The following is a 23,063-nucleotide window of genomic DNA, read 5'->3' as shown; positions in this document are numbered from 1 at the left end:
TGCAAACCACGTGAGCCACGATCAGTGGAGGCTTGGCATTATTACTCAAGAACGAACTGTTAGCCTCAAAAATCAGGTTAAGCCAATGGCCAAGCCAAGATCAGGTCATCTTTCTTGTTTCCACCCAAGCAGAGGGAATCGCCACACTGAAGTCTAAAAGATGTCTCTCTCAAGCTAGGATTAATCCAGATAAAGGCTTTTAGAATTAATTTTCAAGGTCATTAGCTCTCCAACAGATAGATGGCCAGGGCTTCACATGGGCTTCTTACATTACCAACAGTTAAAAAAAAAAAGGTAATTCACTCCAAAAATGGGTTATTTCCTAAAGAACACACAAGAAGGTTTCACAGAAGAGCTTTGGCTAACAGCTTAAGTACCTAACTTACAACCTGGAGGGAGATCTAGAAGCAAGCGGCACAGAATCACGTAGAGCACGTGGAGGCTTCCTTAACCTTCCCTTATTTTCCTTTTTCTGAGTTTTCTATCTTCATTCCTGTTCTGCTGTCTCAAACCATCTCCTGAGTCCCCATCTCTTTTTTTGTAATTGTCTCAGGCACGAACAGTTGTTCTGTCGTGGAGTGGAACCAACTATGATGCTTCAGTCATTCTCTGTCCTTTCAGAGAGACCTTCCATTTGGGAAACTGATGACGGTAACGGACACCCACTTCCTTGGTGTCCACAGTACCAGCTACTGAGGGTCTATGATCTAAGCAAGGCACAGGGTGCTTTGCATATTTCCCCCAATTCTCCCAGCAGCCCCACAAGATAACAAGTAGCACCTCCAGTTTACAGAAAAACAGGTTCAGAGAGTTTAAGTAAGGTCACGCAACCAGTAAATTGCAGTGCTAGGATTTGAACCCAGCCAGCCTCGAAGGACTGCCTGTGCTCTATGCACTAACATAAAAGAAAGCAGTCCTGAGTCTAACTAGGTCCTGCATCCCCGAGCTCTCACACCTTCTGCAGACCGACAACCCTAGCACTCACTAGGTTCTTTGAGACGCAGCTGGATGGCAGGGCTGTCACTCTTGTCTCGCTTAATGCCCAGCACTTCCCGTTCCCACTCTCTTTCTCGGTTTTCTTCTTCAATTTGCCGTTCAGCTTGGGAACAAATCCGAAGCAGCCTCAAGCAGAGTATCTGGTGCAGCCGCATAAAGATATACCAGTTATTATTAACATAGAAGAGGTTGTACACTTCATCCATCCCTCTTAACTTCTGAGCTGCTGTGTTACTAAACAGTAGCTTGGACTTAGGGGGACTGCCCCCAACACCATTGTGCTTCTTAGCCGCCCCTGTGGCTTCATCTACATCCATCTCTTCTTCTTCCTCTTCCTCCACATCTGAGAGATCACCTCTCTGAGCAAAGAGCAGATCTGGAATAAAATGGTGCATGATTTGCTTGATTTTATATTTGTCTTCCTTCTGAATGCCTGTCTGCCTCTTCACGTGGTGGATAATCAGAGCAGCAGCATCTTCCAGAATCTGCTTGTCTTCATAGGCAAGTGAGAGGTGTGGGCCAACAGGTACACCAGCATTTTCTTCCGTAGCCTGCTCTTGCCTCTACCAGGAGAGAGAGAGAGACAAAGTATTATGTGACAGCTACAAAAGCAACAGACAGACCTACGAGACTACACTAGCAGTATGTCCATAATGGCCACTATTTTCCAATCGAAAACTTCCAGAAACAAACAGATAGTGTGCAAGATGTGGTTTGATACCAAAATGACTGGAGGTACCATGACTGGTACCTCCCAGACACTGAGATTTTTAAAAGACAATAGGACAGAAAGGGGACCATCTTCTAAAATTTTACATTAGTACTTATGGAGGATATGACATGAGGTCTAAAATTTCCTTTAAAATACTTCTGGGAGTGAGGAAGGTGGCAGATATAACAGAACTGGCAAGACAGGGAGGAAATTAAATTTATGTCAGTTCATTTTACTGTTCTCTCCCTTTTCATGTATGCTTGATATTTTCATAATAAAGTTTAAAATTCAAGATCACGCCCTTCTAGAAATTCTCAATCATACTCTATTTGTTTCTATCCATCCCCTAAGACTATGAGCTCAAAGAAAGAAGGATTAACTTCTTATTCATCTGTGTATCCTTGCTCCCAGTATTCTACATAATCCTGAAGGATGCCGAATAAACAAGGATTAGAAAGTCTGGGGGCAATTCTCTGGTGGTCCAGTGGTTAAGACTCCATGCTCTCAGTACCAAAGGCCTGGGTTCAGTCCCTGGTGGGGGAACTGTAATCTCACAAGCCACACAGCATGGTCAAAAACAGAGAGACAAAGAGTGTGGGGATTGAAGATAGTATTTCAAGTTGTGGAAAGTTGAGATAGGCTACAAGAAGGAATATAAGGTACTGTTGGAAGGAAATATGGAGAGAAGTGGAAGAGGGTAGCAGTGGGCATGAACTATAACCAGGATGGAAAACTGGAAAACCAGTAAAACAGCTCAGTGAGCCTTAGATTTAAAATGGTAGAAGAATTGGGAATAGAAGTCTATCCTATGAAGCAACAATCAACAAACCTTGGAGGGTCTCAGGCTCATATAACAAAGGTAATTTGCAGGAGTCAAAGCTATGCTGAGCATACAGACTGGCGACTTCTCACAAATGTTGAGACCCTCGACTCACCTCATCATATATACTCTCAATCTCATTGAGTAAGCTCTTGGACCTCAGGACCTTGGTGTCATTTTGTTTAAAGTTGATGCCTTGGTGGTCCAGAGATTTCAAATAGTATTTCTCATTTTGCTCTCTCCACACCTTGTTAAAGCCTCTCTGAGCTTCTCGCCATTCTTCCTCTTTCATCTTCAGCCTAGTGGGGTGGAGGGTGAAAAAAGAAAGACACAAGAGTTCAGAGGGAATTTTAAGGCAAGGAGTCATATTACACTTGTAGACAGGAATCCTGACTCTGCCATATTAGCCACGTAAGACTGCCTCCTTATCCGTAAAAAGGGGATAACAGCACCTCATCCCACAGGGTTTAGAAGTAAGAAATATGTCAGGTTTACTTTATTTCAAAGGTCAACAGGTACAGCAGATCTGTCAAATCTGTTGGCAACTCTGGGATAAATTTATTCAAGCAAGTCTTGAACTCTGATACACGAGAAAACTACTCATTCGGGACTTACTATAGGGAAGTAATTTATCCCAAAGTCAGAAATCTTGCAGAGAACAGTTATTCCTCAACCAACATTCCACAGAATACCCTAGAAAAGTAGACTCTCTTCTTTGGCCAGCTAAAACAAAGTGAAACAAGTTTCTCTGCTACAGGACTTCTGAGAATTGTTATTATGCTAATGCAAATGCAAATGTCCAAGAGCAGAGAACCTGAACAACAATGGATGCTCCTCTAGACAGAGCCTGGAAGTTCCAGCAAAAACAACTGACAGCCTCTGGAAGAGAGGAAGAGAAAAATCAAAACCAGCACTAGAACTGAAGGATATCCTCCACCTCGAAGACAAAAGTTAAACGCTACTGGCAAGAAGGCAAACACCTTCTGCCAGCTCTTGAGAGGAAGACTGGGGAGGAACAAGAAAATCTGGGCATGTGTGACCGTGCAGTGGATAAGTTCTCACCAGGTGATACAGGACCAGATTTATAGGAGCGCCATGGACTTCGAGGAGCCTGGGGCTCAGCCCTGGCCTCCTCGATACCTACAGCCTTATTTTAGGTGGGTTCAACAGCCCCTCTATACTTGGTTCGAAGGTTGGTTAGAAGAAAGAAGACATTCTTGAATTTTTATGGGACGCTAAAGCTTTTTAAGTAACGTATCAATTTCATAAAGACAAAGTGATTTTTCTTAAAAAAACAAAAGATGTGAACATCGGTTAGTACTAAGTGGCAGGAAGGTGGGTGGCTGTTTTCTTCTTTGTTCTCTATTTTAAAATATCCCCCTAAACACACAGAGCATTCCAGTATGGACTGGAAAGGCTTGTTCTCTGCTGTTGGTGACACAGAACCCCATCAAGAAGTTCCACTATCCCACACTATCCACCTGACTTCCTACAGCCGCGGTTGGAGAGAAATGGAGGTCTCAGGGAAAAACTGGGCTGAAAAGGAGAATCTTATTTAATGGGACACTAAATCTGTTGAGAAGTGCACTAAAGCATGAAAGGCGTATGCACTCAGGTACCTTTTAAGGACAATTGGGACGGCAATGGAAGGGTTCTTCCTCAGACCATCAATGATGTCAGCTGCTTTGTCAGCATATATCCTTTGGAGTGCTTTTCGGTGGATGACTTCCGATGTGCCCCCGAGGGTGTTGTCCAAGCGAAATTTAGCTTGTTCTTCGGCAGACAAGCGGGAAAGTTTCTTCTGTATTGCTTCCAGAACTCGGATAGTTGCCAGATTGGTCTCTAAAACTACATCAAGCTATTGAAAAAAAAAAAAGTGTGCTCAGGACCCAAATCAGAACAGAATAGCTGTCAGGAGTAGAAGGTAGAAGTCAAACTCCCTGGATTTGAATCTGGGCTCTGCCATACCATGGCCATATAAAACTGTTAGCTTATCAGTAAGACAGGAATACCACCACCTACTCTCACAAGGTTGGGTTCTGGATTTAACAATACAACCCACATAAAGGATTTAGCACAATACCAGGCACACAGCAAACATCCAAACCCTGAATATTCACTGAAAGGACTGATGAAGCTGAAGCTCTAAAATTTCGGCCACTTAATGCGAACAGCTGACTCACTGGAAAAGACTCTGATGCTGGGAAACATTGAGAGCAGGAGGAGAAAGGGGGTGACAGAGAATGAGATGGTTGGATGGCATCACCAGCTCAACGGACATGAATTTGAGCCAATTCAGGGAGGTAAGTGAAGGACAGGGAAGCCTGATGTGCTCCAGCCCACAGAGGTCACCAAGTCGTCTTAGCAACAGAACAACAACAACAAAGCAGTAGTTAATACGTCTAGCGCCACCAATGTGGTTTATTGAAGACGACTGGCCCCCATGCCAGAGGGACCTAGGAGGAGGCAACCTTACTGACACTCTCCCCTGAACTTTTGTGAATTACTCAGATCTGTTACAGACAATAACAACCACTACCACCAAATCCCAAAAAGATCATTCAAGATAGTAAATCAATCTCATGAGTAAAGTTTTTCAGAGTAACTTGAGATGTTTAAATGTTTAATGTCTTTTTGCACATTTACTAACAATAAGAGCATTACTTAAGGGCTTCAATGTTGTATTTGTGAGTAACCATTTAAATTTTCACTGAATATTTCTGACACTTTATTTTCTGGCAAGGGCCAAGCCTAACCTGGTTAAAGACATGACTAGCAACCTTGAGTTAACTTTTTTCCAAAGCTTAACACAAAATTTTCTAGATGAGAAACAGAAAATAAAGGAAATGAGCAGTCTCAAGAGTCCATGACTCTGTATAAGTGTTTCCTAATTTTCTAGTTTGAGGACTATGGTAGTCATTTTGTCAAAAATTTTAATGCCCCCTTTCCCCAGTTATGGATAAACGATGGCGTGGACTTCCTGGCTGCCTTGAGATTAGCTGCTGCTGCTGCTAAGTCGCTTCAGTCGTGTCCGACTCTGTGTGACCCTAGAGACGGCAGCCCACCAGGCTCCCCCGTCCCTGGGGTTCTCCAGGCAAGAACACTGGAGTTTTCTTCAGAAAACTGCCGTTTCCTTCTCCAATGCATGAAAGTGAAACTGAAATCACTCGGTCGCGTCCAACTCTTCGCAACCCCAGGGACTGCAGCCTACCAGGCTCCTCCGTCCATGGGATTTTTCCAGGCAAGAGTACTGGAGTGGGTTGTAGGGCCGTGTAACTAGTTCTGACCTATGAGCTGTTAACAGGTGAGTCAAAGTAACATCCATTTCTTCTAGGCTAGCGCATTTAAGGGTGCAAGATCCATCTGAGCTTTTCTCCTACAGTCATGGATACTGTTCATGACGGTGCCACTCTGACAGCCCAGGTCCCCAAGCAATTCTGATGAGTGGAATCTTCAGCTGAACATCAATGCACATGCAGTATGATAAGGAAATAAATCCGTCATTTTCAAGTCATTGGGATTTAGGGGTTGACTATATTACAGGAATATTAACCAATCCTGATGCATAAAGGATTCAAATTAGTCTATCCCATCCAATCCTCAGCATGTACATGTGCATACATACACACATTTCTTTCATCTTCACTACTGCAATAACAAGCAGGAAATGAGGCTGATGCCTCTCCTGTGCAGGCATACTAGTTGAGAATAAGAATATCCTGTCAAAAACAGGTGTCAATCTCTGCTAACCCATCACTGAAACTGACTAAACATAGGTTAAAAAAAAAAAGAAATGCTCTCTTCAGCTTGATAAAACTTTAACACAGAACTTAATATCTGTCATGACTGAGTTTTCTGCAAATGGTCAAAGTTCCTCATAAACACTGGGGCCCAGCGGACCAACCAACATGTGGTTGTTCATTCAAAACACGCCAGAAACAGGGGAAGCAAGTGTGAAGGGGGATAACTGGCACAGGGCTAAATCAGTATGGGTTAAAAAAGGAGCAAAACATCTCCCACCCATAGGAAGAGCAGGGACAGTCAGTTTTATATAATAAACACATTAAAAAGGAGGCATGGAATTTTCTCTCTCTAGACACATTCAACATTCCCTTTTTGTTGATATCGGTGAACCAGACATTTAAACACACTGGGAACTGAGTCTGTTTCCAGTACTCCCACTCCTGGTATCAGGGCTCTGGACCAGCTCATTTCTTCACTCCAGCTCTTCCCTTCCCAACTACTTTAAAATGAAGTCCCTAACTCAACTTTCTTTCAAAAGGAGACAAATCAACATCAGAAATATGACAGAAGAGTTCCAGTTCTCACAGGAGAGCTAGTTTGCTAACCATGTTAGTAAGATACCTACTAAAAATAATAAACACTTTAAGATAAGTAATTTAAAACAGCTGCCAGAAAGTTTTCCACTAGGTCTTAAAATACTGATTTTAAATACTATGTACAACACAATAACCTTTAAAATGTCATTAAAAATTCAAAGGAGTATTATTCAGCCATCAACGGATAATTTCAGTTTAAAGGGCTAAAGTGGCCTTTCAGATAAGTCACATTTGTTATGAAAATATTACTAATATACCTGAAAAAGTCACAAAACATGGTAAATACAAGAAGCATTTACCACAGAAGAATATGAGCCTCTTGCTCTTTGGTCTTAAAAGCCAGTCCTCTCAGGTAGGTATTTAAGATATCCTCTTTCAGAATCTCTCATTTCCCCAAACTTCAAATGATAAAGGAGCTTGTACCTCAAAACGTTCATCTTCACAACGATAGATATGTTCTTCATACTGAGTTTTCTTGGAACTAACAAAGGTGGAGTCCTCAGACCAGGAGGGGAAGGAAACCCAGGTATCATTTAAAACCTTTGGGTAAAAGAAGAGAGATTGAAACAAAAGTGTAACAAAATTTTCTGGTGATTAAGCTTTCTCAATTAAAAAAGACAAAACTTTCCGGGAGGGAAGAAACAGTTAACATTACAAGTTTCACCCATAGCAAGTGAAACTGTGTAGCAAGTTTAAAAAGATAGAAAAAAGTTATCAATATAAGTACAAAACATTTTCTTTTGAAAAAAGACAGGAAAGGATTTTGATTTCTTCATTGGTATAAATTCTCCATCCCACGTACCACTTCCTTCTGGAGGAAGCTGAGGACTCAGGGCTGATGCCTTCCCTGGAAGGCCTTACCTCTTTACAGAGAGGAGTCCGTCCCGTACACTTGGGCTGCTGGTAACTCTTCGGTAGGGCTCGATAGCTGGAGCCCAACCGTTTACAAGAGGCATAATCTATCTCCATGGCAATGCCCTCTGTGGCCCGTTCCTTTGGAAAGGTTTCCAGGTGTACAGACTCCTTATAGCCCAGAAAGTTTTTAAACCAATTAAACAATTCTGGGAATTTCCTAAAGAATCAAACCAAAAAACCGGTGAGCAATTAGAAGTATTATGCAGTAATGCTGAGGTGTGACTACCACTATTTGATGTAGAGTCAGAACTTTGCTATCATTGGACAAATTCCAGTGACAATTATTACTTCTTGCCTAATAAGTACTGCTTTTGAATACCTGGCTTCTCCTTTTCTTACAGAGTGCTCTAAGATCAGTCAAGGTGGTGGTGCAAGAACTGTACTGAAACAAGGCAATAACCAGCCATTCTTCTAATCAACAATATTGTTTCAAAGTTCAGATAATTCTTTGGTTGTCAAAGTCAAGATTCTAGAATCCTGGAAGAGACTGGTCTATATAAAACATCCAACATTGGTCAGGGGATCAGGAGACCACTAGTCTTGGCCAATGTGCCCTCTGCCAATCTTTTAATCTCCATAGTTGAACTAGAAGACTTCGCAGAGGACTCTCTTAGCACTAACATCTTATGAGTCAACTGACCCACCACAATCAAATTAATTTTGTCTATCATATACTCCCACAAACTAAGTTTTATTTTACTTTCTTATCACACGCCAGGGCCAAGCTCCTGACTCCACTTACCCTAGGAATGGAGAGACTAACTGCACAAGCTCCGCCCGAGAGATCACTTCCTGGTTAAAGATAACAAGACAGCGCAGGAAATTTTCATAGGCCTCTGCACTCCGCAGAGCCTTTCGGACCTTATGGAGACAACCGAAAGAAAAATAATTCAGTGAGAAATCAAGAGATCCTGGCTCACTTTTAAAAGACTGGGGAAACTTGAACTGTTATCTGATGATATTAAGAATCAATTTTGGTTTTTTTAGATGTGTTAATGCTTATGTTTGAAAAAAGGAGTCATTTAAAAAGGAAACTTAGGGACTTCCCTGGTGGTCCAGTGGCTGAGACTCTGTGCTCCAAATGAAGGAAGACCAGGTTCGATTCCTGATCAGCAAACTAGATCCCACGTGCTACAACTAAGACCAGATGCAGCCAAACAAATATTAAAAGAAGAAAGAAAACTTAGTACTCATGGGTGAAATATTATATTATACGAGACTTGTCTCCAAATAACCTGGGGTAGGCGAGAGTACACATGGAACAGGCGCAGCAGCTGGAGCTGAGGCCCGCCGAGGCTGGTGATGGGTGCACGTGCTGTCATCTTACCACTCTAATTTCACATGCTTAAAAATGCCTGTAACCAAAGTTGTGAAAAAAGAGGTCCCGGAGTAAACAAGACGTTTACTTCTCACAAGCCTGATTCTCTGAACCATAAGAGTGTTGCCCAAGCTTTTGTTGCTTCGCCTAATGGATGTTTACAGAATCTTTTCAACACTCTTTTCAAACTCTGGTAATCCTGACTAATAACTTTTTAAAATAAGCGACTTTTGTTCTCTGACTTGATCTGTTTCCTTTCTCCATTTCTCCTTTCTTCACAGCGCTGAGATTTTTAATAACCCAAAACACTAATCATTTCCCTGAATTATCAAGCAAACTCCGGGCTTTCTTTTAGTATGTCTAAGAAATAAGTACCTCGAAAACAACAACAAACACCATCACTATTTTTAAAATTAACTTGTTCAGTCCCCTCCCCTCACCCTTTCCTTGCCATCTGTTGGCTGTGACCTGGACTTTCATATTTGCCTCAAAAGCACCAAGTGCCCAGGCAGCCCTCAGAAATGGTTCAGATCAGAGCCATGGACTCAGGAGGCACCAATCATGGAGATACTAAGTGATTTGCCCTTTTGCAAAAACCCAGAGGTGCAGGACTTTCCTGGTGGCTCGGTGGTAAAGAATCCGCCTGCCAGTGCAGGAAACATGGTTCAATCCATAGTCTGGGAAGACCCCACACGCCTCAGAGAAACTAAGCCTCTGGGCCACAACTGCTGAGTCCACGCATTCTGGGGCTAGTGCTCCAAAATAAGAGACGCCACGGCAATGAGAAGCCTGTGCATCACAACTAGAGAGTAGCTCCTGCTCATAATCAAAGAAAAGCCCTCATGACATCAAAGACCCAGCGCAACCAAAACTTAAAAAAAAAAAAAATCACCTGTGGAGCTCTGACAACATACAGTTAAATCAGAATTCCCATGACCCAATATTCAATACCACAAATAAGTTTCACAAGCAATCAGAAGGTTACAAGCCATTTTAAGTCCTCAACAACTGGTGCACTGACGTGCTTCACTATATACACCTGGGTATCTACAATAGAAGCACAGTAGTTGAGAGTAATATCATGCACTTCTTTTATAGCTTTTTTCCACAAGGCAAATGCTATATTTTGCTGCAAACTATTTCACAAAATTAAAGCAAACAGTGTTACCATTTCTCTAGTTGTGCTAACAGTTCTCAAAGATGGCAAGGACCTACAATTTGAAATCTGTGTTAGAAAGTACAAAGACCTAACCAGCTTGATGCCTCTAAAACAAAATCTTCTTGGGGACAAGGCGATTTTCTTTGGGCATTAGTAGCTAATATTAGGGGTCTTCCAACTGGACGCAGTTTTTCAAAGTGAGGCAGGGCTTCCCAGGCGGTGCTAGTGGTGAACAACCTGCCTGCCGATGCAGGAGACATAAGAGACCTGGGTTCAATCAAATCCAATTCACTTATTACTCACCTTATCAAAAAATAATGATTCCGTTCCTACACCATGCTTGCTGGCATCTGCCATAGAAGAATCTTTGAGGCTGAGCAGTTTGGGTTTCTTCTGTAAAAAAGGAAAAATATAAACATGTAAGATTCAAAGAGAGGGTTTCTCTGGGCTTTATGTTCTTTTCTGTTTTTGCTTTCTTGGCTGTGCCCCATAGTGGGATCTTTGTTCCCCAACCAGAGACTGAACCTGGGCTTCTGGCAGCGAGAGGGCCGGATCCTAGCCACTGAACTGCCAGGGAATCCCCTGAGCTTTATTATCATCTCTGTTCTAAGGTTCCATCACTAGCCACCACTGATTAATAATTTGCAACAAATGAGAGAATTCAAGTCACTAACTTGCTTTACATCTTAAAAGATTTCCACTTATCTTCCCTATTTTTCAGATTGCCTGTCATTTCCCCCCAGAGGTTCACAGGTCATTCTACTTGCCAATAACTCTTTCCATAACTGGTCACAGCATTACTGTGATGTTAGAATGAATATCCTTACTTTTTTCCATGGGCTAAAAGTAACTTTATTAGGAACCAAACGCTATTGCTTTATCTTCCTAGCTGTGGAGGCAGAAGAGGCTATAAAAATATCTGGACTACACAGTAATCAATCTTTAACCTTTACCTTTAAATAGTTCAACTGAAAAAATCATGGGAAAAAAAAGTTTATTTTCCTAACAGAAGGAATAACTACCTTGTCAGTAATATCCACTCAGACCAATTTAAGATCGCTATTTTAAAGCAAATGAATGGGTCATACATAACTCCAGGCAGAAAGTTTACTATAAAGAAATCACCTCTCAGCTGCCTGTGAAGAAATGCACCGTCCGGGAGAAGCAGCACATCTACCTTCGCCGTCGGACTGCGTTCTCTTAGGAGCCACAGCCTCTGCCTTACACTGCCTAAGGAAAAGGCAGACAGGGAATCCTAACCTCCCAATATAGGATTTCCACCTGCGGGTAATCAAGTGTGGGAGAAGACCAAGATTGGCGCCTATCTGCTGACCTGATTATTGCTACTCGTATTACTAAAACTCCTTACTAAAGGGAAGAAACATACACGATTACTATGTTCGGCTGGTTTCAAAGGGAGAAACCATTACAAACGTTGAAAAATAGTTCAACAGTCCTTCAAAAGTGTCAACATCTTACAGGTCACTCTTAGTGGTTATTTGCTTATTTACCAGTCACTTCTTACCATAAGATATTCCACTAGCTTTTGTTATTCTTTAAATTCTAAAGACATATCTACCTCTTCAACATCATATACAGCTTCAGAATTCACTGAAACAACACTCAGTACATACACAGAGCCCACTCCCTAGCACTGCTGCCCCACGTCAACAGGGAGAGAGTGGGCTCAGCTTTCTGCAGGCAGACCATCAGGGTTTACCCTAACAAGGAGCACCATGATAAGTCACTAACAGGAGTTTAAGACCGCCCTCTGCAGTACCCCCAAGGTCCTTCCTTGGAGATTAAGATGAGGCAGATAAGATCTGGCAACCCAACAAAGAACCTTGGGGAGGACAGGCCTCTAGACCAAGGAGATCCCACAAAGCATTTGCACTTTACTCACAAGAGGACCTCAGAGACCACTGACTTATTTTGGAAATAATTATTAATTTAATCAGCTTCTTTCTTAGTACAAAGCAGGAAAAATTAAGTCTCAGAAACCCTTGGCAGGAAACAAAGAAATAGATGAGAGCTAATAGCAAAGAAGGGAGAAACTATAAAGAAAACCTGTAAGAACTCAAAAGTAACTGGAGCAATTTATATTCTAACATTCCTTCACAAAGCCAGATAAAAAGCTTTGCACTGAGTTTATGTGACATACACCAACTAACTTCAAATATCCAGGATCCAAGTGTCAGCCTTGTGCACTGTCTGCTACTACCGTTCCTGAAAGTCACAACGAGCAGTTTCACCCTCCTCACCTTCACTGGAGGGGTGGCCCCCGTTCCAGAGTGCCTGCGAATCTGGCAGCCATTCTGGCTGGGCCTCTGCGGCTTGTTGTTCAGCTGAGGTTTCTTCACCGTGCCTCCGTGGTCATTTCTCACGGAATCAACCTTCTCAGCAGTTGTTTTGCTTAAAAGCTAATTAAGAACACATGAAAGAGATGAGTGCTCTTATAAAAGCAAGTTATCACTTCGAAAAAGTCTCCTTCTGATTCCAGCTTCCTAACTTATCACAACCATTCTCAATTGTGTAGTTCTTCTAAATAACTTACCACAGAGCTGTTGGCATCTGGTAGGAACTGTCCAAATTCTGACAACAGATCTTCCTGATTTTTAAAAAGACGAGCCACCTGGGCATACACCTCCTGCTCAGTCAACGCTGGAGTGTAGTTTCCTCCAGCTTCCTTGGCATTTCGCTGCTCTTTCTGATAGGAAATTGCAAATGGGAAGAGATCTTATTAAAGGGGCACTGTTTTGAATGACTTGCTTTTGCACACTTTTTGAGATGTCTGGCTTTGTAGCAGTCAGGAGGAAAGTCTATGTTCTTAGCACCTGTTTTTGGCTTCAAGCTTTGAAGTTGACAAAGGAGTGGAAGATGGTGGCTGACAATTCCTTTTGAAAACCAGGGCAGTATATGTCAATGCTCAGGGGACCACTACCAACTGATAAAACACAAAATATTAGAGAAATTTCTCCTTCTATTGTACTTTAACTATATTACACAAATCATTCTTTCAACTTTCAGATAAACAGCACTGTTTCACAGAGGAGTGACTTTAAAAATCCTAACTGGCTGCTACAAGGGAATTAAAGTCAGGTAAATCGAACTGGCTTTACAAACACACATCACAATGTCTAACTGGTTAACTACCAGTAAGAATTAGTGGACACAACTGTGTCCACAATAACCAGTTCTTCTCAGACTAGTTGTTCCCAGAAGGCAACCTGGTTAAGACAGGCTGAAAGGGCAACTGTCTTACCTGATACGTGTGCAAAATCTCCAGGAACGCTTTGTAGATGTCTGGTTGGCCCTGGAACCTGTTCTTGATCTTATTAACATAGTTGATGGCATGGTTAAACTCCACAGGCTGATTGTTCTGCAAGGGCGGGGCTGTTCCCAACGAGATTGTCACTGGTGTGTGAGGCTGGACAGGTGGAGAACGTGGGGACGCGTATGGTGGGAGTGGGGGAGTCTGCTGACTGGCTGGAGTATGTGCTTGTAGTTGGGAAGGCTAAAAAGAAAAAAGTCTTTATTCTCCTCAGGAATACAGATGGTTTAACACAGGAAAGAAAGTTCAAAGTAAAGAGAAACAAGGTGTCTGATTAACATATATACTTTATTCACTCTGGCTAGGCCATCTTAGCCCAGCTCAGATCACACTGAGCAGGGGTGGCAAGAGCAGAGGGTTCACACATTCTAATACAAATATTCAAGCCTTAAATTTTCTAAACACAATCTTAAAAGTGGGCGACGTCTCCAATTACAGGGAAGAATTTTCATACGCAATTTTTAAGCTTACTTGCTCAACAGGTGTGAACAGAATAGGAAAAAACCTTATTCTACATAGATCTTTAATGTCAAAAAAGACAATTCAATTGCTGCAGTTAACGCCACATAAAAAAAGTCTTCTAAACCAACTCTGCCCAACAGACTCTCTGAGGTGATGGAAATGTTCTTTATTTGCATTCTTCTGCACAATAGCCACTAGTGAAGTCGCTCAGTCATGTCTGACTCTTTGTGACCCCATGGACTGTAGCCTACCAGGCTCCTCTGTCCATGGGATTTTCCAGGCAATAGTACTGGAGTGGATTGCCCTTTCCTTCTCCAGGGGATCTTCCCAACCCAGGGATTGAACCCGGGTCTCCCGCATTGTAGACAGACGGTTTACCATCTGAGTCACCAAGGAAGTCACCAATAGCCACTAGCCACATGAAACCAGTGAGCACTTGAAATGTAGCTGGTAAAATGGAAAAACAATTTATTTTAATTAATTTAAATTTAAATATAGCCATATGTGACTAATGGCTACTGTATCAGTAGAGTTCTATACTAAAAACACCTCATCATCATCATCAAGATCTTCTGCTTAGCTTGATATGGTCTAATCTGGTAAACAGAGTTAACTTTTGTAAAATGATGACCATGCAGAAAACAGTATAATCTGATCATAAGCTGACCATTTCTGCCTGTGTTATCAAAGTACTATTACACAAAGCTGTCATTTCTTGGGATGCTCACGGGTTCAAACAGCAGAAGTTGGGGGCAGAGAGTCCATGTAGGTTGCTGATGTGTAGACTTAAATAGATATATAACTATGTGGTGTGTAAATGTGAGCCACTTTATAGGAATGTGACTCGCATCTTCTCTGATGAATTTTAACTTGTGTCATCTATCTAAGCCTTATATACGAAGGGAAAATGTCAAAGGAGGGTGCTTTCTAGGGATGCATTTCACATGGTGCAGAGTGTTCCAAGTGCTCACCTTGCTGACTTTGGCAGGTGGGGGCTGAGGAGCTGGCTGGGCAGGTGCTGGGGCTGACTGGGCTGAAGGCTGGGAAGGATGCTGGGGTGGTGGCTGAGGCTGGGGCTGGATGCCATGGGTTGGGATCTGATGAACCTGGCCAGGAGTTGTCACATTCACCATGTCATTGGTTTGCACCTCAATCTTGTAGCCAGGGGGCAAGAAGGTATTGAAGCCCATGATCAGGTCAGGGTGGCCTTTGAACAGCTGGGACACACGACTAATCACTCCTGGAGTGTCGATGCTGATTAAAAAAAAAAAAAAAGAAAGAAACACAAATATTAAAGTGGCAAGCCTGACAAAGCACCCTGGCAAGACAAAATTCACATTCCACTAGGTTCTCTACATAGGAAAATAAAAATCAACCTGAATATTACAAAATTAACCACACCCAAAGACCTCTGAAATTCAAAGCCATTTATACTCATAACCAAAGAGGCATGGTCACAGTTTTAAACAGAACAGACATTCAAGCATGCTAACAGTCCCCTCAAGCAGATACTCAGGCAGTAAGTCTCCAACTCCAATTGCCATGCAAGATCCAACCCCTGATACACTGGCATAAATCATCATGTATCTATATACACTGTTCAGATGTATATAATCACTCTTTTATAATAGTGAACCATGCCAGAATATTAGGGTGTCTTAAGCTAATCCAAAAAGCAAGTAGCTTAATCATTACCAGTTTACTTCCCTGAGATTAAGTACTAAGAAAAATTTATCAATATGCAAAAAACAAAGGTGTTGGGCCTTCAATTTTTATATAATATATAAAACAAAAACCCATGGAAATAAAAGCACAACTCCCTCCAAAGAGCCCTTTATCGTTCAGCAGATGAGAATAAGCTATATCCTCCTTCCAGAACCAACAAAACAAGCAAAATTCTCGAGTACAACCACATGTATCTTTTACCTCTGAGATTTGAACTCCTTCATGATGTCAAGGAAGTCATTGTAGACCTGAGGCTGACTACCAAACTGCAGCTTCACTTGGTCAAGGTAGGATAGTGCATCCTCCACCTGGGGCAGGGACAAATCCCAAGGTTATTAAGAGAAAAGCCAGCCAAGAATCACTTCTGAAAGACTGATTTATACCTAAATAAAATCAGCATATTAAGTGAAATAGAAACATATAGTAAACATACATTAAAAACACTAAAAATTAATATGGGTACCAGTAATATAACTCAAGCTTAAAATAAAAATTAACTCATAAAATCTGTAACCCTGCTTTGAATAGTTTTGCATAGAGTTATTAGTGAAGGATAATCACATCCATATGTCATTCACTTATTCATTCATTTATTCATTTCACAAATATTTACTAAGAAGCAACAACATGCTAGGCCAGGCCCAACGTGAGGTCCCAAGGAATTAATGTCAAATAAGCCACGGTATGCCCTGCTGTACAAAAGTTCATTCCACATCCAGCTGGGAGTCATAACACAGTGGGAAAGTGGGCAATCACCAAATGCCCAGAGAGCACATGGGAAGGGCACCCCTCCACACACAAGAAAATCAACAAACCAACCAACCTATGGGGACACACCGGAGGGCTTCCTTAAGAAATGGTGTCTAAACTGAGTCTTGTGGATGAGTACAAGTTAGCAAAAATGAAGACCCATGAAGAAAGTCAGAGGAAGCAGCATGGGCAAAACTGCAGACGGGACACCATCTGGTATATGTGGAAATGTGAAAACAGTTTAGTTTGGCCAGAGGATCTGTGGTGGAAAGAAGAAATGGTGGTAGGAATAGTGATAAGAGATAACACAGGAGACAATGCAAGATCTAGATCCTGAAAGGATCTTGTTAGAAAGCAATTCAGACTATTATCATCTGCACGTGTATCAATTTGGCTATAAGTGTTGAGAACAAGTTGGTGCAGGAAAAACAGATGATGAAGAGGAGGCAGGAAAACCAGTCATGCTATAAGGTTGGCTCACGTGTGAAGAGGAGTGGCATAAATTATAGTACTGACCAAACAGAGAGAACTGGGCAGATTCAAAAACTTTCTGGAGACAGAAGTGACAGGGCTTGGGGGCTAACTGACTGTACATGGAAGATAAGGCAAAGAGGGCATTCACTAAATTATATACCATGTGGGCATTCACAAAGAGGAACAAGTCTGAAGGGCTACAAAGTTACAAGTGTGATCTAGGACAACTTGAGTTTTAGCTACTCAGGAGACATCTAAGGGAACTGCCCACTAGGTGTATCCTACCTACTCTGGGATTATTTTTAATTCTATATAACATTAAGTTTAGGAAAGTTTCACAAGTAAACATCTGATTTGACAAGCACTACTTTGGTGACATATTGTGAAACAGAATCTTTATGATCAAATAAGCCATTAAAGAGTAGTAGCTCAGGAGTTGCCCCAACTTCCACTATAGCCATGGTTAATGAGAGCATTTGTGCTGCCAGAGCACAGTGCGTATACCTGGTCAATACCAACTCATTGGAGGTTGGTCTTTTGGTACTTTATAAATAACATGACAATTTTTGTTGAAATTCAATATTCAGAATTTTCCATATTGAAATGTTTCATTAGTGACCAAATTGATGGAATCTAAAATTCAGTAAGTTTGCAGAAGGGAAAGACTTTGGAAGATATTTAAGAACAGTATTTACAGTCACAACAGAAGAGTTATCAAAAATAAACATACAAAAAACAAGCACTCTATGGTATAATATAATAAATACACAGAGAGAAAAAATCCTGAAACCTGAAGAAGGAAAGTGTATGTGATGTATGTGTGTCTGGAAGAAAAAGGTACAGGTCATAATGAACCACTGTTTAAAAATTAGTATAGTACAACTCTTTTATAAAAGCATGTATACAGTTCTAGAAATCATTACTTAGAAGAACACAACTTGGAACAAATCATTTGAAAGCTACAGGTTTAAGGAGGCATGTGGGGAGGGTCTTAGATTCTGCTGATGCATCTTCCTGGCTCACTTCCACAGGCATTTATTAGTAAAGTCCTCAACCTCCTGAAGTGCACAGTCTTGTTGGGGAGATAAGCAAACAACTGTAAAGAGAACTTGCTAAATATGTGCCAAATATGCACGCTGCTGGCATTCAACAAACAACTAAATCACACCAAACGTGTCTCAAATTATTCAAATCTTGCTTGTCATCAATCTGCCAAAGACAAAGAAGAAAGTATAGACAATGTTGATGTATGAAATAAGCTAAGAGTTCTCACTGAACACTTCCTTATTATAGAATATAAATGGTTTACTGAAGCTGGTTCAAATGCTTGTAAAACATTTTAGGACTGATCCAAAAATGGCAAGCGATGTGAGAATGTTAAATGAAATTACATGGAGGCGCAAGAAACCATTTTACCTCTCCTTGTTAGAAAGGACATTCAACAAGTTATTATGTCCAGGAATCACATTCAAGAGCTTGTAACTAAGAGAACAAACCTAACTCGACCTGTGACTCACTCTATAACCCCAACTCTAAAGCCCTTCTTGCTTCCTTGACAGCACCTATAAAACATACAAAGCACACTCTATACACTTATAGCCAAGTGAGGAAGGAGAATAAAATAGGTGCTATGCTTTGACAGGGCTGACTGGAAAAAGGGTATAGAAATAAATATATATTTTTTGTTAGTTTAATAAGTAAGTTATAAGTGCTTTTGCAACATTAAGGTATCAATTGCTGAATACAGTATTAATATGGAAGTCAGTCACACCAAACCAACTTAAAAATTTTTTTCAGGACTCGGTAACAATAATACATTTTGGTATTATACAGCCACCATTCTACAAATAGAGAGTAAAAATGTTTTAAGGAAAACTGATATAGCTTACAAATACTTTCCTAAAGACAGAGCCCAGAGTAAAGTTTCAGGCCCAAATAATTACTCTCTTTAGGACTATGTTTATGCATAGTCAACTCCTAATGACTTAAGCTAATATACAGGGTAAATTTCACAAAATCCCTCTATATAGCTTAGCTTTGGTGTGCTTTTATTTATGTAACATTTAATTTCTTTAGGCCAACGTTAAAGTTCTTGAGAACCCAAACAATGAGGGCAGGAGTCAGGGAGAACTAGATTAAGTGCCAAAAAATGAGAGAGATGAAATATCTCCTTCACATAGATATATCTTTTAAGGATACATTGTTCACTCCTACTTGCAAGCTACTTGATATAATTACAACTGTATGACCAAATAAAGATCCAACATCTTATCTCTTTATAGGTCTTCAGTTTTATACTTCTTGTACTTGATTTCAAATTTTATATAAAAACTAGGGGAAAAAAAAGAAATCTGGAAAACTTACTACCATAATCACACATTTGGAAAAGTAACACTCAACTAAACAGAGAGAGAAGGTTAGCTGGAAATGAAAGTTTCATTTCTCCATGGATGCCTCATGAATTTCAAAGTGTTGAAAACCTACAGCATACACCCAGTAGATCAGATGAAAACACTGACTTTTTATTCACAACGATAGCCTTTCCCAAACTTATAAAGGTTTCCCCAAAGGAGCATGTGATTTACTAAGGATGGACTTGATGATGCTGGCCAATTTAGCTGGTCATAAAGAATAAGAAGATTAAACCATAATACTTGGGTCCATTTACCATATAGGACTGTAGTCAACCATATGTATGTTAATAAAACCTTATTCCATGCTAAGAACTGAAGAGTTCAAAAGCAGGCATCCAAAAAATGGACTTCATTTCAAATAGCTCCTCAATCCTGGAATGTCTGAACACCACACATTCATCCCCAAAACATCTCTTGAATGTATTCTCTGGATCAGGCTCAAGGTGCTAAGACAGGAAATCAAAAGAAGACTTCTTGTCATTCACCCCCCAGCCTACTGTAAACCCCTGTAACACCACTAGCAACAAGCTGAAGCCAATGCTGCCTGCTAAGAGAGAAATGGAAGGGGCGGAACACCACCTTGAGTCTCTGAAACTGCTGCTGTCCCTGCACTGGTGCAACTGGTGGAGCTGGGTGAGCGTGACTCTGGACCACCTGGCCTCCATGGGGCTGCACGGCTGTGGGGTGATGATGGCTGCTGTGCACTGCTGCGATGGTGGGCCCATGACTGCTGGAGCTCTGCGGCACTGCTGAAACCTAGAACGGACAAAACGCTGATGAGAAGCTTCAAGGCTTGTGCATTCCTCTCCAAACGCCTCTAAAGAACACACACACACACAAAAGATTACCAGAAACCCAAATTTCCCACAAAAGGGAATTGGTGAAATAAACTATAGCCCACCCATCTTAGAGCAGAATTCTACAGCTACTAAAAATTATATAGCTTGGTATATCTCAAACCATCTGTGGCAAAGGACCAGTTTTTCTTGTTTCTTAAGTTCTGATCCTTCATGGACTACTACTTTTATGAAATACGATAAAAATGAATTACTACATATGAGATAAAAATACATAAGCCCCTATTTTTTATTACAAGGTTCTACAGACATAAAATTACAATGTCCAATTGCTAAATAAGTTTCTAAACACTCCATTTCTGTACTTATCTCATTACAGACTAGTATGAAAGTATTCACGTCAACCATCTGTGGACCACAGTTTGAATAGCACTGATAGAGAGGCAAATATTTTAACACTTAAAAATGCTCACAATCCATAAACTGAATGTATTCATGTGTTGCATATGGATTTAAACTTTTAAATAATTTTTTAAAGCACATTACACAAAGCAGTATATATAATATACTAAGGATAAATTAGGAGTTTGGAATTAACATATACACATACTATATATAAATGAGATAACCAATAAAGACCTACTGTATAGCACAGGGAACTATATTTGGGATCTGGTAATAAACTCTAATGGAAAAGAATCCTATACACACACACATGCACTGTGCTGTACATCTGAAACTAACACAACACTGCAAATCAACTATACTAGAATAAAAAAATTAACATTCAGAAAAAAACACAAGAAAATTTTAAATCCTAGAGAACAAATATACAGTAAAATGTGAACATTTTATTTTGTGACTGTAAGGTTAGAGAATATTTTTATTTTGTTTATTCTGTATATTCTCATTTGTTCCTGGAGTGAAAGCTCCAAGTCTCTAGTCACTGGACTAGGATTCAGGGACTTCCCCCTTATTTAAGACTTTTAAAATAAAACATTTTTAAATTTTCCAACCTGTTCGTGGTCTAACATGAAACATATTTCTTATCTAGTCTCTCTTGTCCTCTTAAAAGTTTAGGGTTAAAATAGAAGGCCCCTTTCCTTCTATTTCTATTGCAAGAAGTGTTATATAAAATTTCCAAGGCTCTAAAAATTTTCCTATTTCAGAACTTTAATCACTACAGAAAACAACTAAGAACAATACACCTGATACGCCACATCTCCAAGGTAAGGAGACTAAATAACAAGACACTTTGAAACAATGTAAACTAAGCTAAGTACTACAACTTGAGAATGTTTTTTTCCCCAAGGCCCCACAGATTTACAAAGATTACCCTGGGCAGAGCAGAAGGTGGGAATAGAGCAACTATTTACAAATCCATAGAAACAATAAACATTAGGAGTAAAATGAAACTATTTAGATGATTCGAAAAGCTCTAATATTTTTAAGAAGAGTTTTATGTTTCTAAGCTTTTAATGTTACAACATGCATATACTGAACAGGTTTTTCTAAGACTTAACTAGCATTTACAAATACTTGTGATGGCTGGTTTTATAAGAGCACATTACAGTTTCTGGTATAGGAATAAATGTGATTATCCCAGGTGTAGGAGAAAGTCGTGAACTAGTTCAGACAAAAGTAATCACCCAAGGAAAACACATCACCTTTCTTTCCTACAAGTCCTAATGTAACGATGTGATCTGTAGCAGTCCTCTGACTGCCCCACCCCACCCCATAGGAAGGCACTATATTGCTGCAAGGTGGGCTCCAGTGGAGGAGTGACACCTAAGGAATTGCCATTTCCTACTTCATCCAGGTTTCCCTCTTCCTTGACTGTTTTCTTATAATAAATTCCTAGATATGTAATTGCTAGGTAAAAAAATAACAACTTTGATACAAACTGTCAAATCGCTCTCATGGAAGATTAAACCAATTTATATTACCAGTACCAGCCAAACCTTTTTATTTTTTCATTTTTACTTTATTTTTTCTGGCTGCACCACATGGCTTGCAGGGGCTCAGTTCCTTGACCAGGGAATGAACCCATGCCACAGCAGTGAAAACCCAGAATCCTAACCACCAGGCTACCAGGGAACTCCTGTGCCAGCCCAACCTGTGCGTCTCTAGACTAGTTACTAAGTTATGGTTCTGACTGACCTGGAATGGAATATTATATATGCAATGATTTTTTAAAAAATCACTTGGGATGTGCACTGGTGGTCCAGTGGCTAAGACTCCAAGCTCCCAATGTGGGGGGCCCGAGCTCAATCTCTGGTCAGAGAACTGGATCCCACATGCCACAACTAAGAGTTCACATGCCACAGCTAAAGATCCCGCATGCTGCAACTAATACCTGGAGCAGATGAGTAAATATATATACATATATTTTTAATTACTTGGGTCTATACATATATTCAAGTGGAAAATTGTCTACTATGTATTAAGTGAAAAGAAATAACAAAACAGTGTAGACTGTATGGCCTAAATTATGTAAAGAGGGAAGTACAGCTAAATAATTAGAAAAGTAAATAAACACGCCTGCATATGCAGAGAAAACTCTGAATACCCGAGAAATGCACCCAGTGGGGTTAAGTCTGAGGGCTCAGAGGAAGAAGTCCCATCTTTTTATTTTAAATGGTGACATTTACTTTCAAAATTAAAAAGGGCAAAACACAAATTTATATTTTTACAAAAAAGAGTGAACAGACAAGAGATGAATGATCAGTGTTGATCAGGATATGCAATGACAGGAATATACAATGCTGGAGTAAATAAACTGGGACAGCTCTGAAAAACAATTTGACGTTACCTGCTAAAGGTGAAAATGTATGCACCCTATGGCCCAGC

At 40.5% G+C, this 23,063-nt stretch overlaps 1 protein-coding gene across 3 annotated transcripts in view; it reads right to left on the bottom strand.

The window, feature by feature from the left end:
* The window catches only part of SIN3A (SIN3 transcription regulator family member A), a 65,964-nt gene that overhangs the window by 19,617 nt on the left and 23,284 nt on the right, over positions 1–23,063 (bottom strand). For all 3 annotated transcript variants that reach the window (XM_005695121.3, XM_018065988.1, XM_018065987.1), the window contains exons 3-15: positions 19,996–20,172; positions 15,980–16,086; positions 15,025–15,307; positions 13,523–13,774; positions 12,815–12,967; positions 12,522–12,680; positions 10,564–10,653; positions 8,526–8,644; positions 7,730–7,940; positions 7,292–7,408; positions 4,148–4,386; positions 2,644–2,827; positions 986–1,559 (exon numbers count right to left, since the gene is read on the bottom strand). In XM_005695121.3, the coding sequence (XP_005695178.2) occupies positions 986–1,559; positions 2,644–2,827; positions 4,148–4,386; positions 7,292–7,408; positions 7,730–7,940; positions 8,526–8,644; positions 10,564–10,653; positions 12,522–12,680; positions 12,815–12,967; positions 13,523–13,774; positions 15,025–15,307; positions 15,980–16,086; positions 19,996–20,172 (2,665 nt within the window). The remainder of the gene's footprint in view (positions 1–985; positions 1,560–2,643; positions 2,828–4,147; positions 4,387–7,291; positions 7,409–7,729; positions 7,941–8,525; positions 8,645–10,563; positions 10,654–12,521; positions 12,681–12,814; positions 12,968–13,522; positions 13,775–15,024; positions 15,308–15,979; positions 16,087–19,995; positions 20,173–23,063) is intronic.

This window comes from Capra hircus, chromosome 21, assembly GCF_001704415.2.
Source record: "Capra hircus breed San Clemente chromosome 21, ASM170441v1, whole genome shotgun sequence".
Classification (NCBI taxonomy): Eukaryota; Metazoa; Chordata; class Mammalia; order Artiodactyla; family Bovidae; genus Capra; species Capra hircus.
The sequence above is the reverse complement of the archived record's forward strand: the minus strand, read 5'-3'. Positions and strand labels throughout refer to the sequence as shown.